The sequence below is a fragment of the Sturnira hondurensis genome, unplaced genomic scaffold (assembly GCF_014824575.4).
Source record: "Sturnira hondurensis isolate 20B ecotype Veracruz unplaced genomic scaffold, ASM1482457v3 Scaffold0000648, whole genome shotgun sequence".
NCBI lineage: Eukaryota > Metazoa > Chordata > Mammalia > Chiroptera > Phyllostomidae > Sturnira > Sturnira hondurensis.
The window spans coordinates 9251068-9264856 of NW_028073279.1; the positions used below are offsets into that span (position 1 = coordinate 9251068).

At 41.5% G+C, this 13789-nt stretch overlaps 1 protein-coding gene and 1 pseudogene across 3 annotated transcripts in view; one reads left to right on the forward strand and one right to left on the reverse strand.

The window, feature by feature from the left end:
- RAVER2 (ribonucleoprotein, PTB binding 2) overlaps positions 1-13789 on the reverse strand; it is a 108534-nt gene that overhangs the window by 11281 nt on the left and 83464 nt on the right. For all 3 annotated transcript variants that reach the window (XM_037043360.1, XM_037043361.1, XM_037043358.1), the window contains exons 10-11: positions 3598-3709; positions 2168-2304 (exon numbers count right to left, since the gene is read on the reverse strand). In XM_037043360.1, the coding sequence (XP_036899255.1) occupies positions 2168-2304; positions 3598-3709 (249 nt within the window). The remainder of the gene's footprint in view (positions 1-2167; positions 2305-3597; positions 3710-13789) is intronic.
- On the forward strand, positions 10162-11036 carry LOC118985353 (THAP domain-containing protein 1-like; annotated as a pseudogene).

Sequence of the window (13789 nt, forward strand, 5' to 3'; positions counted from 1 at the left end):
ATATAGTTAGTGTTTTATCAGAAGTGTGGGGTGTAGCACAGTCCACACAAAAATCTTTTTGGCGAGGCTTACTGCATTCTTCCCCCATTAGATGGCAGCATTAGGCCATATACGAAATCAGGCAAGCCTTTCCATTCTTTGTTTGTTTCCTCCCCTTCCCTCATCACACCATCTCGTGGTGTGTTCTGTGGTTGATTCACTAGAAAAGGAAAGATGCCTTGTTGACTAAGAGCAACACAAGTTACAACAGACAGGTGGACAGTATTCTCCTGATATACAGCATGCCAGACAGCAACTGGCTGTGGCTAGCGTAAAATCTCTCTCCCTCCCTCTCTCCCTCCCTCTCTCCCTCTCTCTCTCCCTCTCTCTCTCCCTCTCTCTCTCTCTCTCTCTCTCTCTCTCTCTCTCTCTCTCTCACACACACACACACACACACACACACACACACACCCCACCCCCCATGGGAAACAGCTGAGGTCATTCTTGCATTACTCTTTACCATAACTGATTTTCAACCAGTGTGCTGCAAGAACTTTCAAAACACACCACACCTGTTTGGTCAGGGGCACTGACCTAATAATCTAATAAACATATCTGCTAATGAGAAAAGCAAGGCCAATTTCAAAAAGGAAATAAAAGGCAAGTTCAATAAAGAACTTCTAAAACTTGGAGCATACATTTAACTAAATTTTAAAATAATTACTGAGCTTCCTCCTGTTAATAGAAATAAATTGTGTTCCTTGTATAGAAACAAAAAAAATCAAAATTGTAATCGACTATACTTCATAAATTGTTAAAATTAACAACAGATTATAAAACATTTTATCATATGTTTATGTATTGTTTTATAGGACATTTAGTATTTGTATTTCCTGTTATAAACATGACAATGGTTTATGCAGTCTTATAAATTATTGGAAATTTAGGTTTCTAATTTTCACAATTACAAACAATTCACAAACGATTTTATGCATGTGTGATGATTTCCTTGGCTTTGGCACCTGGAAATATAATCAGTATACAATCAATGTCCTTATCTAAATCATTACTTCAAATGTTAACTAATAAGGTGACAAAGATGGAGTTTTATGCAACATGTAAAAGAATGCCTTTTAGACTGCATTAATTCATGATTATTGCTCCTTCAATATAGGCCTGTTGTGACCTAATTACATCATCTTCCAACCTAGATGCCCCCCCTTTTCCGCAGGTATATAAGAGACTCTGTTATATATTTTGCTAATACCCAGCTGCATCTTTTCTACACTCTGTCTCACCTGTGTTTCTAGTACTCTATCATGAAAGCCTACGCAGGCACCGACTGTCTACATGGATTCTCATCGGTTTGCTTTTCTTAGAGAAAAGTTTCTAAGTTTCTTAGAGACAGGTGAGACCAAGAGAGTTGCTCCAAGGAAACTGGGACGGGAGCACCACTCCCACAGACAGGACAGAGCTGAGAAGCAGCTGACAATTCTGGGGGAGGAGAGAGGAGCAGAACTGTTAACCACAGGCACTCTCAGCTCACACGGCTAAGAATAGTTGGAGAAAAAGCAGAGCAAAACTGACACAAGTAGGTAATGATACAGTGTATCTTATGAATACAATACTTTTCACCTTATTGACTGGTGTAAAAGGTAGCACAGTAGTGCCTGTAATTATCGTCCTGTCTCTGCATCAGTGAGCAGTGGTGAAGAACAGAAGCATTTGCTCGGGTTTCACGGTCAGGTTTAGACTGGTATAAATCGGAGGTCAGAAGAGTTTTTCTGTGAAGAGCCAGACTGTGAATATCTAATCGTGCAGCCATACAGTCTCTACTGTAAATCCTCAGCTCCGCGGCTGCAACACAACAGCACCAGGGACAAAATGGAAAGGAAGGGACGCAGCCATATTCCAATACAATTTTATTAACTAAGCAGGTGTGGGGCCCGGGGGGAGGTGCCTGATTTGGTTGGTAGTTTGCCAACCACTAGTGTAAACAATGACAGGTAAATACTGTAAAATGAAACCTACCAACACTTTCGAATGTGTCCTAAAATTCCAAGTGGTGAGCAAGAAATATTGTGTAGGTCGGTGTTACAGGAACCACAGTTTCGTATTCAGTGAACTCAAGACACAGTCGAACCCATTTTCCTACACACCATCACAAAGCCGAGACCCACTCACTCACCTGTGTGTAATCACCAAAAGGCTGAGAGTACGCAATGCACTTCTCCAGCGTGTGCTGTGGTTCACTTCCCTGAGAGATGGCATCCAGGATGTTGCTCGCAATTCCAGTCTTCTGCAGAGTGGCTTTACTGGCAGGGGCTAAAGCCAAAACCAACACATGCATTTTAGTCAGGTCCCTTTATTATAAATTATAAGCAGAGTACAGCTCATTAATTCAGCATTTTTCTGAACAGAATACAAATATTAGTTTGCCAATAGATGTGTCTGTATTAACTCCAGGGGGAAAATGCATAGTATGTGATATTATCTTACTCATTTAAAACAACTTGAAAATGAGAGTTTTTCCCTATGGTTATATAACTTTGGTGCAAACACTGAAAAAATATATGTCTAACCTCCAAAACTAGGCATAAAAATGTGAAATAACTAGTCTATCAATTTTTAGACCAGATAAAAATACAGTAGGTATCCTAAAAGCACACTAAATCTTTCTCTGGCTTTAAAAAAATTAAAAATTAATATTTAGATCCCAGAGGATACTTGACAAAATAAAGAAAATGCACATTAAAAACAAGATTCACCCTTCATCTCTTTTCATTTAATCCTATTTTTTTCCTCAGAGGTGACAGTTTAGAATGTATTTTCCCAGATTTACTCTATGCATTTATACATTCAAATACATACATATAAAAATATATGTTTAAACAAATAAATCATTACATGCATACATTTGTTTCCCACTTAATTTGTTTCAGAGATCACTTCACATTAGTTCATGTAGCTCTCAATTATAAAAATGGCTGCACAGTGTTCCGTTTTTATGATGGCCTATTTATTCGACCATCCCCTCGTGATGAGCCTGAAGACACCTGTTAGTTTCTCACTCTAGAAAACCAATATTCCAGTGAATGTCCCAGTGTACGGAGTATACTGCATTTGCAATTTTCTCTTAAAACTATGAACATACACTATTAGAAGGCCTGAGGAGAGCCTCCAAAAAAGGAAATGAGAATTCTGCTTCTGTCAATTAGCAGCTCATGTATTTTTAGCGTAACCTGCTAACACTCCAGATATATTGGGTTACTTAGACACTTAAACCTCTTTTAGAAATATGATTCCATAGGTATCGTAAATAATTATAATATAGCCAAGTAATTCTTTTGCTCAATTATTGCAAATCATGATTCAATAATAATCCAATAAATTGATATTATAAATAAGGTATTATAAAAGATGTCTTCCTAAAGTGTTAATTTTAGTTGATCTCTCAATTTAAATTTAGTTGATCTCTCAATTTACTGGGGTCATAATTTAGGTTTTAACTGGTCAATGCGCATGATTTGCTTCTCTTGATTCAAAAACTGAAGAAAAAGTCATTAAGGAAAGTATCCAATAAAACTCCAAAATGTTAAACCCAAGTTTCTCACTTACATGATAAGCACACACTGGGTAACACGCTTGCCAAGTTCAAGTACGGGTTTTTACTGAGCCGGATTTCTTTTGGTGGTTCTCCCAAGAGCGAAGTCTGATTCTTCGAGGCAGCCTACTTACCCAAAACAAAGGAGTAAAGGAGTGGGGGCTTAATAAGACATACAAGAAAATAAAAATGCAGAAAAAGTTGAGAAATACTTATTCTTAAAAAAATCTAAGGTGGTAAAAACTTGTGGACACTAATGTTTGAAGATGTAAAGCTGTAAAATATTTCTGGATATTGATTAAAATGATCACATTTTGCTTATTACTTTTTCAATACGTTTTAAAAAACGATTCTAGAACCATGGAACTTTATAACTGAAAGAGAATTACAGGCCATCTTGTACAACCTTCTCATTTGGAGAGAATTCATCTGCACAAGAAAAAACAAATTCCATACCTTATTTCCAGAAACAAAGTTACCAACATTTTAAAAAAATGTAGTAAGTGTTGAGGCCTGGCCTCAAACCCTTTTTTAAAAATTGTATTTGATTGATTATGCTGTCACAGTTGTCCTGATTTTTGCCCCTTTGCCCCTTCCTCCCAGCATCTCCCATCCCTCAGGCCATCCCCTCATCATTATTCATGTCCATGGGTCATGCATGTAAGTTCTTTGCCTACTCCATTTTCTATACGACAGGTGTCAAATACAAGGCCTGCAGGTTGAACCTGGTCCCCCACCTTGTTTCTGCCAGGCAGCAGTACTGAACTCTTAACTGTTAAGAGAGTAGTTACATGCATACAGTCCTAAAATTACATTTGGCTCTTTGAAGACAACCATGAGGCTGATGTGGCCCCAGTGAAATGACTTTGACACCCCTGTTCTTTACATCCCCATGATTATTCTGTAATTACCTATTTGTACTTCTTAATCCCCTCACCTCTTCACCCATTCCCCCACACTCCCCTCCCATCTGGCAACCATCGAAACACTCTCTGTATCCATGATTCTGTCTCTGTTCTTTTTGTTTGCTTAGTTTTTTTTATTCAATGGTTGATAGACTTGTGGATTTGTGATTTTTCCCATTTTATTGTTCATAGTTTTGATCTTTTCCTTGAATCCCTTTAATATTTCATATAATAATAGTTTGGTGATGATGAACTCTAGCTTTTTCTTGTTGGGGAAGCTCTTTATCTGCCCTTCGATTCTAAATGGTAGTTTTGCTCGGTGTAGCAATCTTGGCAACAGGTCCCTGCTTTTCATGGCTTGCAATTTTTCTTGCCAATCTCTTCTAGCCTGCTAAGTTTCTTTTGAGAAATCAGCTGATAGTATTATTAGAACTCCCCTGCAAGTAATAACTTCTTTTCTCTTGCTGCTTTTAAGATTCTCTATCTTTAATCTTTGGCATTTTAATTTTGATGTGTCTCGGAGTCAGCCTCTTTGCATCCATCCTGTTTGGGATTCTCTGTGCTTCCTCAACTTGCACATCTATTTCCTTTACCAAATTAGGGAAGTTTTCTTTCATTATTTTTTCAAATAGATTTCTAATTTTTTGCTTTCTCTTCTCCTTCTGGCCCCCCTAAGATGTGAATGTTGGAATGCTTAAAGTTGTCCCAGAAACTGCTTATACTATCTGGGTTTTTTTGGATTCTTTTTACTTCTTGTTCTTGACTGGTTGTTTTTTACTCCCTTAGGTTCCAAGTCATTGATTTCATTCTCGGCTTCATATACTCTACTGTTGTTCCCTTGTAAATTGTCCATTATTTCAGTTAGCGAATCCTTCATTTCTGACTGAATCTTTTTTATGCTGAAGTCCTCATTAAGTTCCTTGGACATTCTTTTTTAAAATATATTTTATTGATTATGCTATTACAGTTGTCCCATTCCCCCCTCACTCCCCTCTATCCTGCACACCCCCTCCCACCCACATTCCCCCCCTTTAGTTCATGTCTATGTGTCATAAGTTCTTTAGCTTCTACCTTTCCCATACTATTCTTACCCTCCCCCAGTCTATTTTCTACCTACCATCTATACTACTTATTCTCTGTACCTTTTCCCCCTCTCTCCTCCTCCCACTCCCCTGCTGCTAATCCTCCATGTAATCTCCACTTCTGTGGTTCTGTTCCTGTTCTAGTTGTTTGCTTAGTTTGTTTTTGTTTTAGGTGTGGTTGTTAATAATTGTTTGCTGTCATTTTACTGTTAATGTTTTTTATCTTCTTTTTCTTAGATAAGTCCCTTTAACATTTCATATAATAAGGGCTTGGTGATGATGAACTCCTAGAATTTGACCTTATCCGAGAAGCACTTTATCTGCCCTTCCATTCTAAATGAAAGCTTTGCTGGATAGAGCAACCTTGGATGTAGGTCCTTGCCTTTCATAACCTGGAATACTTCTTTCCAGCCCCTTCTTGCCTGCAAGGTCTCTTTTGAGAAATCAGCTGACAGTCTGATGGGAACTCCTTTGTAGGTGACTGTCCCCTTATCTCTTGCTGCTTCTAGGATTCTCCCCTTCATTTTCATCTTGGCTAATGTAATTATGATGTGCCTTGGTGTGTTCCTCCTTGGGTCCACCTTCTTTGGGACTCTCCAAGCTTCCTAGACTTCCTGGAAGTCTATTTCCTTTGCCAGAATGGGGAATTTCTCCTTTATTATTTGTTCAAATAAGTTTTCCACTCATGGCTCTTCCTCTTCCCTTTCTGGTACCCCTATCATTCAGATGTTGGAATGTTTAAACGTGTCCTGGAGGTTCCTAAGTCTCTCCTCATTTTTTTTGAATTGGTTCTTCCTTCTTTTCTGTTTGTTTCTTCCTTCTGGTCTACTCCATTGATTTTTAGTCCCAGTTTCCTTCCCATCACTATTGGTTCCCTGTACATTTTCCTTGACTTCATTTAGCATAGCCTTCACTTTTTCATCTAATTTGTAATGAAATCCAACCAATTCTGTGAGCATGTTGATCACTAGTGCTTTGAAATGTGCATCTGATAGGTTGGCTATCTCTTCATCATTTAATTGTATTTTTTTCTGGAGCTTTGATCTGTTCTTTCATTGGGCCATTTTTTTGTCTTGATGTGCTTGTTAACCAGTGAGGGGAGGAGCCTTAAGTGTTCACCAGGGTGAATCAACCCAGTCACTGGGTTGTGATGCTATATGTGGGGGAGGGGTCTGAGAGGGACCAATGGCACTTGCTCCACTCTCTCTTGAATTTCAGTCACTTCCTCTACTACCCACAAGCAAATTGTACCCTTCTGGTGCTGATTCCCAGATGGGTGGGCTTGTATATATTTTAGGACCCTGTGGGTCTTTCCAATGAGCTCTCCTGTGAGGCTAGGGCTCTCTCCTAGCACCGCAATCTCCACAGGTGTTTTCAATAAGTGGTTTGAGGCTTTATTTCCCCACACTGGCAGTCTGGATTGCACCATCTCGCTCCCCAGATTCACCTAGTTTATCTGTGTGACAGTGTGGGACCCTCTGATCCACCAGCTGCCTTGCACACCATGCCCCTCCACAATCCACTGCCTCGCTGGGTCTGCCCACCACCGCCTTGTGCACCCAGGGTCCACCAGCTGCCACTTTTTTTTTGCAGTGACCCCTCTCCACCTGGTGGCTTGATTCCACCACCCCCCACTGATCTGGATGAAATGTTTCTTCTTTAACTCCTTGGTTATTGGACTTCCATACAGTTCAATTTTGTCAGTACTGGTGGGGTTTTTTATTTCTAAATTGTTGTTGTCCTTATTTTGGTTGTGTGAGGAGGCACAATGTGTCTACCTACACCTCCATCTTGGCCTGAAGTTCCTTGAACATTCTTATAACCAGTGTTTTGAACTCTGCATCTGATAGGCTGCTTATCTCCATTTCATTTAGCTCTTTTTCTGGAGTTTTGATATTTCATTTGGGCCATGTTTGTCCCCTCATTTTGGCAGCCTCCCTGTATTTGTTTGTATGTATTAGGTAGAGCTGCTCTGACTCCCTGCCTTGGTTGTGTGGCCTAATGTAGTAGGTGTCCTATAGGGTCCAGTGGCCTAACCTCCCTTATCAGCCAAGCTGGGCACTCTAGGTGCGCCCATTGTGTGGGCTGAATACTCACTCTATTTAGTTGTGCCCTGGTTGCTGTTAGCAGATTAATGGGAGGGTTTTACTGGGGCCAGTCAACTGCAAGGATTGGTTGTGATGACTGACCAACAGGCGCAGGATGGTGATACTCCAACATGGTCTGTAGTTGTCCACTGGGTGACACAGGCTCTGGGGGTTCCATGGTGGTGCAAGCCAAGGTCAACCCTCGCCCCCTGTGTTTTGCCTGGGGCTACCCTGCCTGAACTATAAAGCAATCTGAGGTGGCTGCTACTTGTGCTGGGCTTGGAGATTCCTGGGAGAAGCCACACTGTGAATCTAGACTGGCTCCTGCTAGTGCCAGGCCTGGGGCTCACTGAGGCCAGTTGTTGCTTGTTTGCGAGGATTTAGGAAGATGTGAAGCCTGAGCCAAGACCAGCCATTCATATAGAAAAGCAGCTTGAGTGTGCCCCTAAGTTTGGTGGGGCAGAGTCTCAGGATCTCTAAGGTGGGTCAAATAGTGTAGCCAGGTTGATGGAGTCTCAGACACAGCACCAGCTTGCTGGCTCTGTCGGGGGGTGGTTAGAAGAGGGACAATGACCTCTGCTCACGTTGATGCCAAACACTTCAGTTCCTCCCTGTGTGCCACTAGTGTCTTTCAAGCTGCTACTTCAGTGCTGGAGCTCAGAGGGAGTGAGTCTGATTCGGTGAGTAGGTGAGTCCGTGTCCTAGTTAAGAGGAACTGTTGGGGCTCCAGTAGTTTCTTCCCCTGACTCAATCCCCACTGGTTTTTGCAGCCAGAAGTTACAGGGACTTATCTTCCTGGCACTGGAACCCTGGGTTATGTGCCCAGTGTGAGGTTTATATACTCTAGGCTCCCGAAATATCCCTCCTGAATTTTTATCTATCACACATGGATGCGGGACCAGACTCTTCCACATCTGCACCCCTCCTACCTGTCTGGATGGATGTGGTTTCTTTAATTTGTAGACTTCCATTCAACTTGATTTCTGATGGTTCTGAGTGATGACTGTTCTATATTTTAGTTGTAATTCTGATGTGGTTGTGCAAAGAGGTGAGTCATGTCTGCCTACACCATCAACTTGACTGGAAGTTCCCTTCCTTTCTTAACAGTTATACTATTTTGCCGAGAAAAATGCCCTGGATTAAATGGCTTCACTGGAGAATTCTGCCAAACATTCAAAGAGGAATTAACACCAACCCTCCTCAAACTCTCCCATAAAATTGAGGAAGAGGAAACACTTCCTAACTCATTCTATGAGACAGCATTGCCCTGGTACTAAAGTCAGACCAATACTACAGACCAATATCTTTTATACATATTGTCATGTGCTTCAGTACAGAGAAATATTGTGGGTACAGCCTTCTCTTTCTGTATCTTGTTGTACTCCCTTTCAAAGCAATCTGGAGTAAAGTGTTCTGTGAAACCATCAACAAAACACTAGCAAATCAAACCCAGCAGGACAGGATTACACACCATAACTGATTGGGATTTAACCCTAGGAATGCAAAGAGGATTCAACATACAAACATAACGCGATACATCACATCAACAGAATGCAGGAAAGAAACACGTGATGATCTCAACTGATGCAGAGAAAGCATTTCACAAAACGTAACACCCTCAACAAACTAGGAATAGAAGGAAACCAGCGTGAATCAATGGGGAGATCCTGAAACCTCCCTCTGTAAGTTCTCAAATGAGACAAAGATGCCTTCGCCACTTCTGTTCCACACAGTATTTAAAGTCCTAGCCAGGGCAATTATGCAGCAAAAAGATATAAAAGACATGCAAGTTAGAAACAAAAAAGTAAACTGCGTATGCCATGAAAACCCTGAAGATTACACAAACTGTTAGAAATAACAGATGAATTCAGGATACAAAAATCAACAGGCAGAACTAATTGTGTTTCTATATACTAACCAAGAATAATACAAAAGAAAACAATTCCAATACAATAGAATACTTAGGAAGGAACTGAACTGAGAAATACCTAAAACTGAAAACTACAAAACACTGTGGAAAGAAATTACAGAAGACAACTAATGAAAAGACTCCCATATTCATGGAGTCAAAATGTACAAAATTCCCATCGCAAAGTAAGTCACGGGGATATAATGTACAGTATGGTGACTATAGTTTATAATATGTATTGCAGGTTTAAAAATATTTTTGTAAATGTTTGATTTGGGAGAGAGAGGAAGGCTGGAAGAAACAGCGATCTGAGGGAGAAACACAGACAGGCTGCCTCTCCTGTGGGCCCCCAACGGGGAACGAACCTGCAAGGCAGGTATGTGCCCTGACAGGGAATGGAGCTCCCAGCCCCAGCTTACAGTGTATGTCACCGCTCCCACCAACTAAGCTGCACTAGCAAGGGCTGTACTGCACATTTGAGAGCTGCTAAAATAGATCTGAAGTGTCTCATCACAAGAGAAAACATGTTCTGTAACTGTGTATGTGACAGCAGTGAGACTCACTGTGGCTTCCTCTGCCATCCTGGAGATGGCACATGGGGATGGTTGGGGTCCTTCTGCTAATGCAGGCACCAACACGGGCACACGAGCCACCCCTGAGTGAGGCTCTCATCACTGTAAGTGTTGGCCAAAGCTACTGAAGCAGCAAGGGTGTCAAGGCCAAGAACAGGGACATCGGTAACAGCTTCAGCTACCTGCTGGGGTGACGGGTGAAACAACTAAAGACCGGAAGGACGGTGCAGCCCCATTCAGCCTACAGCTGCGAGAACCCACGGGATAAGGCAACAGATTTATACGATCTGAAAAGAAACTGGAGCATAAGGATAAGCCCATTTCTTTCCACAAGTTTCCTCTTATTCGACCCAGTCTTTAAAAGAATGGGAGGCAGGTGTCAGAAGAGAAAACTTTATACCCAAGTATAACAGTATTTGTTCAGAATACTTAGTCCAGATTGCTTTGAAAGGGAGTACAACAAGATACAGAAAGAGAAGGCTGTACCCACAGTATTTCTCTGTGCCGAAGCACATGACAAGCAGGAAGACCTTCTGGAACCAGAACAGCGTCCCCCATCTCCTTGAACACCTCCCACTTCTCGGGCTGATGTTGCTACTGGATTACTGATGCCTCCTCCTCAGACCCCTGCGACCTCCCAGTTTTCCGTGACCACAGCTGTACAGTGAAGATAAAATGCACCAGAGAAAAAGGATTCATCAGCCAGAACAGAAAGTCCAAAAACTCAGAAAGAAGCTCAAGAGTACACAGCAGGGACGCAGAAGATAAGAATGACAGCCTGAAAAATTAAAGGAGGTTGTACACTCCCAAAAAGACAGACATTATCAGAGAGAGGAGTTACGTGATTCTGCCAGACAACTACTTGGAAACAGCTGAAGTACCAGCACAGAAAAAATGAAATTGATACTGGTTTTTAATGAAGCAATACCACATATCCTCTTCTAGCCCATGAAGAGTTTCATTTGAAAAAAATAACAATTGATTACTTGTATAAAAACAATTCAGAATATTTCTTTAAAAATAAATTAGATAGGAGGACTTCCGCCAAGATGGAGGCATAGGTGGAAACACTGTGCCTTCTCCCACAACCAAGTTTGAATACAACAAAAGTTTTGGAGAACTAGGACACACCCAAAGACCAGAAAACCGAATTATAGGAAGTCCGACAGCTACGAACCGTTCAACGGGACAGTAAGAGAGGCGGAGCCAGCAGCGGAGCTGGGTTGGGCAGGACAGACCTAGGCGCGCAGGCAGCTCGGAACTAGTCGGGGTGCGGGGTAGACTGACCAAGGTCGCACATTCGCGCAGTGAGACGGACCACGCAGGCCCCAGGGGGCGAACCCAGTGGTGGAGGGCTGACAGCGGTGGCACACTCGCGTGCAGTGGAACAAAACGCGTGGGCCTGGTGATGGTGGTGGCTGCGGTGCCAGTGGGGGTCGTGGCAGCAGGCGGCAGAGGGAAGCCATTGTCCCTCTTTGACCCCGCCCCCACATACATCACAACCCAGCGACTCAGTTGCCCTGCTCTAGTGAAAACCTAGGGCTCCGATCCTGCTACTTAACAGGCACGAACAGCCCAAAAGATGGCGCAAGAAGAACTCAAAGTCCCAGAGCCCATAACTCTTAAGTGGCCGAGAAATTGCCAGCCTCTCAGAAGCACAATTCAAGACACTATTTATCAGGATGCTCACAGAACTGGTGGATTATAGTCACAAATTAGAGGAACATATGAAGGCTAAGCTAATTGAAATGATGGGAGATGTCCAGGAAACCAGTAACGATGGAAAGGAAACTGGGACTCAAATCAATGGAAGGGACCAGAAGGAAGAATGAAACATCCAACCAGAAAAGAATGAAGAAATGAGAATTCAAAAAAATGAGGAGAGGCTTCAGAACCTCCAGGGCATCTTTAAACGTTCCAACATCCGGATTATAGGGGTACCAGAAGGGGGAAAGAAACAGCCACGAGTGGAAAACGTATTTGAACAAATAATAAAGGGGAACTTCCCCAGTCTGGTAAAGGAAATAGACTTCCCGGAAATCCAGGAAGCTCAGAGAGTGCCAAAGAAGTTGAACTCAAGAAGGAACACACCAAGGCACATCATAATTACATTAGCTAAGACTAAAATGAAGGAGAGAATCCTAGAAGCAGCAAGGGATAAGGGGACAGTCACCTACAAAGGGGTACCCATCAGACTGTCAGCTGATTTCTCAAAAGAGACCTTATGGGCAAGAAGGGGCTGGAAAGAAGTATTCCAAGTCATGAAATCCAAAGACCTACAGCCAAGATTGCTTTATCCAGCAAAACTTTCATTTAGAATGGAAGGACAGATAAAGTGCTCCTCAGATAAGGTCAAGTTCAAGGAGTTCATCATCAACAAGCCCTTATTATATGAAATGTTAAAGGGACTTATATAAGAAAAAGAAGAAAAATATAAGAAAAAGAAGAAAAATATTAACAGTGAAAGGACAGCAAACTCACAGTTACTAACAACCACACCTAAAACAAAAGAAAACCAAGAGGACAGCTAGATCAGGTCACTGATTACAGTGTACAGGTCACTGCCTATCAGTAGGAGTGGAACCATGGAAATGAAGAACACATGGAAGGTGAGCAACAGGGGAGTGGGAGGAGGAGAAGGGGGGAGAAGATACAGAAAATAGCATAGATGGTAGGTAGAAAATAGATAGGGGGGAGGGCAAGAATAGTGGGGGAAATATAGAATCTAAAGAAGCTGAGACACGTGGTTATAAACTAAGGGGGGGAGAATAGTGGGGAAGGGAGTGTGCGGGTGGAGGGGAATGAAGGGGGGGAATAGAACAACTGTAATGGTATAATCAATAAAATATATTTAAAAAAATAAATTAGATATATCCTGTAAAATTGTAAATGTTTTTGTTCAGACCTTCTGGGTTTTTACATTTTAACAAGATATTTTAAAAGTTATAAACTAACCTCAGAAAGCCAATGTAAGTTGGTTCCAAGACTGAGGGTTTTTGTTTTTGAGAATTTATAGAAATAATGTGAAAATAAAAAAGAGAATGAGAATAGCACACTAGGAATGATACAAGTTTAAAATTAAAAATTAACGGTTTATTGAGAGAACTTATTTTTAAATCAGAAGTATGGGTTAGATCATGGTACATAACTTTTATTCACACATTCTTATTTCTAAAGTCAAAGGACGCATTTACCTTTCTTAATCACTTGTCAAAGATAAACTGGCAAGTCAACACTTTATAAAAGAGTATCTTCAGAGCAGAAACTCCAGAGTCATTCCATATCTAATTAAAATGGTTAAATAGCTTTATAATGAATGCACTTTTAAACAGTGGACCCCTCTTTTCCCTCCCACCGTCTCACATTATAAAAAGTGTATCTCCATGGAAGAAACGCTCTTTGGCAAAGTAGGCACAGTTACCAACAAAGAAGTGAAAACGGGGGCCTGATCAGTGCTGTGCCTTTTTCTCTCCTTACCCCTCCCTGCCTGAGCGAAGTTGGGGGCATCCAGTCCCCCGACTGTAGTTACATTTGCACCCAAATCTCCAACAAGTAAGTTGTATCAGTAGAGTTTGACTTGTGTCATAATACGGTAATCTGGAACTTGACTAATTGGGTTTGGTCAAGGCTTCACATAAAAAAAATGATTTC